Below are 3,270 nucleotides of genomic sequence, written 5' to 3'. Positions count from 1 at the left end.
CGTTTGGGCTGGGTGTTCCATAATGCATTTAACTAGCCCATTGCTTAAACTGCGCAACAGAAAAGTAATATTTTTACCACATTTCGATATTTGGCTATGGGTTTATACTCAGCTGAGCCGTGTTTGGTTTTTATAGTCAAACCGATTACTAATTACCTCTGATAGCTATCTGCTCATACATATGTATATCAGACAAAATTGGTAGATTTTTGTAATGCTTTAATAAAATAAAATTTTACTTAACTAAATAAAAGAAAAACTCTACATAAACTTTTATTTTATCCACACAACTGGCCTTTTCTAAGGTTCTGTCGTCAAAGTTTTTGATGGTACAAGAAGTCGGTGACAACGATATGCCGGAACATACAAGATATCAGCTTGTGCCAAGAAATTTAAGGCAGGAAGTAATGCTAAAAATCACAATAAATAACACTTAATAACTTATGCGCTCTTGTGTGTATTAATTTATAGCAACGCAACCTACCACAGGATCGGCCTTCTTCCAGCACTGATGGAACCACCAAGCCTTGTGACAAAGCGTATCGCCCTGCGGATGCACGCAATCCTTTGCCATGTTTATCAGTTTATCACGCACAGTACCCGGCACGGTGTTGTATAACGTTTCCAAATGCACATCACCATTATCGTCCACCACATCGATTTCATGGAACAGACAATTCATATAACATTTGAGCGCCTCATCTTCGTGTATCTGACCGTCGCTGAATTCCTTGATCGCCTCTATTCGATGGGAAAATTTTTAGTAAATTAAAATTTTTAATTAAATGAATTTTCTTCTTATTTATTTGTATACATGCGAGTATTTCCTATAGAAATAAGAACCGTCAATTTACTTGAATAGGAACATTTATTCCATATGATACTTTTGTATTTAAAACAGCTGTTTGGATGCTATATCTGCATACTATATCTATAGTAGGGTAGTCCAAAAAAGTAAAGTCGAAATCTTAATGCGCTTACGGGGTTTGTATATCGGAAAAAACTCCTATTTATTTATTTTTATTTTTTTTTTTGAAATCAAAAAATATATTTACAGGTCGCTCAAAGTGTTCAAAGCTTTCCATGTATTTTGTATGAAAAAAAACAACTTTTCGTAGAAATGGTATAGAATTCTTGAAAATCAATAATTTCGAACTCTAGCTCCTCTCATGAGGCTTCCAGTAATAACACCCAATTATTTATTTAACCAAATTTTAATACTAAAGATTTTTTTAGGGTTTTGGCGGACCTATAAAATATAGTTACTATACAAAACAACGGTTAAATAATTGGGTTTTATTATTGGGAATCTCTTGAAGAGAAACAGAAAAATATTGATCTTCAAGAATTCTAAAAAATTTTTACGAAAAGATGTTTTTCTCCATATAAAATACATGAAAAACTTTGAACGCTTTGAGCGACCCATAAATATTTTTTTTATTTCAAACAAACAAAAAATATAGGTATATTTTTTTTGGGTATAGAAAATTCCTAGGGGTGAGCACATAAAAATTCCGACTTTACTTTTTCACAAGCATTTTTGAACTACACTAATTTAAATACTTAGTGTTTAGAGATGTCTGAATAATGAATAAAAGCGGCTGTTAAGTACTATCGTAAATATAATTGAAGTTAAATAATAAACACGCCGTTACCTATTTATGTGTTTGAAAGTTTGCTATTATCATTATCATTTGCTATTACTTTGAGAGGAGTTTAAAAACGGCCAAAAATTTATAAATTAATAAACTCTTTTATTTGTGACTCTATTTAAGAAATTTGATATGTGGTTGAAAAAATATGTCTTAACTCTTTTATTTGTGACTCGATTTAATAAATGTGATATGTGGTAGAAAAAATATGTTTAATCATTCAATACCCCTTTTATATCCTTTAGACCTAGAGTAAGTCCATCCGCTCTTAAGCTCGCTCAGCTCGCTTAATTCTACCAACTAAAATTGCCCGCTATATGCAAATTAACTGTTCTTAAAATCTAATATTTTAGGGAGCGATGATTTTTTCTCTTAAAAATATAAATTAATTAGCAAAAAAGGAACAGTGACTTGAGAAGTAGTGTATGTATTTTAGCAAGTTTTGGACTTAACAAAATGTTAATATTTATACATGAGATTTTGTTGTCATTTATGTGTTATGCAATACTATTCCCAAGTCAGTACTCAAAAGTCCCCTTCGATCACAAATCTGATTGAATACTTAGCTGCTAGCTGAAGTTACTAGCACACCATGGCGCAGGAGTGACAAAAATCTCTAAAATCAAATATCTAGTGGCTGTTTGTTTATTAATTTACCTATTGTCATCGCCTGGGTTCAACCCTGGTCAAGGCAACATCGCAAAAAAAAAAAAACATGAAAAACAGCTTCTCATTAAAATACAATCGCCGTTCGAAGTCAGCGTAAAACTGTAGGCAATATCAAGGGGCACACCACAAATCGGAAGAGAAGCTCGGCCTAACATCAACACATGTGTGAGCACCAATATATTATTATTATTATAAAGTTTTATTTAGTGCGGTAGAAGTAAAGATACCACACCAACAGGCCAACAGGATCTTTAAAGGATGTGATGTGTGATAGTGAAAACCATCGTTTAAACGATACATTTACCATTTCTCGATCCCAAATACATAGATTACATACAAGAACAATTACTTATGTCTCTTCTGAATTAAAATGTACTACCATAAGTATATTGATAAAGTAAGCAAATATATTTTATACTATGCATATTAGCGTGGGCCGAAAATCCTTTTTATTTTAGAAAAAAAGCAGATTTTCAGCCCACTCTAATGCATATATGTTTTATTTTAGAACGAATTTCCCTCATCCCTTGTCAATTTTGGTTTGCAGACAGCCGGTTTCGGCGTTGTGCCATCTTCATATTTCTTTTCATTGTACTATACATAAAAAAAAACTTATTAAATTATTTTTAGTCAAAATTTACCTACCTTCAGTTACGCCAGTTTTTTCAACGCAAATGTCATGGAATATCTTCGCCATTTTCAGAAGAGCTGGCGGTGGCCACTATCAAACGTGAAATTGATAAACTGAATTAATCTTTTATGTACACATTTATAGTTTACTCTTAATCTTAGTCACTCTAAATTCAACTTTTATATCAACTTTTCTATGCAAATCAGAAAATAGCAAATTCGCTTAGCCATAGTTCTGTTTCTCGGAACCAAAAAATTGCGGATATTCCTTTGACATCTTTTAGCTTTTTTTATTAAACTAGGTTCATATGCTAAAGTA

At 32.1% G+C, this 3,270-nt stretch overlaps 1 protein-coding gene across 1 annotated transcript; it reads right to left on the bottom strand.

Annotated features, from left to right (window-relative positions):
* Positions 1–207: 207 nt before the first annotated feature.
* Positions 208–3,042, bottom strand: LOC108382337 (general odorant-binding protein 83a-like; the record flags this gene model as incomplete). Its single annotated transcript, XM_017638722.1, has 3 exons — positions 208–410; positions 485–741; positions 2,967–3,042. Coding segments are annotated over 3 exons (351 nt in total), but the record flags the coding sequence as incomplete, so codon positions are not given.
* Between the last annotated feature and the right edge of the window lie 228 nt (positions 3,043–3,270).

This window comes from Rhagoletis zephyria, unplaced genomic scaffold, assembly GCF_001687245.7.
Source record: "Rhagoletis zephyria isolate East Lansing unplaced genomic scaffold, Rhagoletis_zephyria_1.1 Rzeph_scaffold_26398, whole genome shotgun sequence".
Lineage (NCBI taxonomy): Eukaryota > Metazoa > Arthropoda > Insecta > Diptera > Tephritidae > Rhagoletis > Rhagoletis zephyria.
Note: the sequence above shows the minus strand (reverse complement) of the source record. Positions and strands in the feature narration are given on the sequence as shown.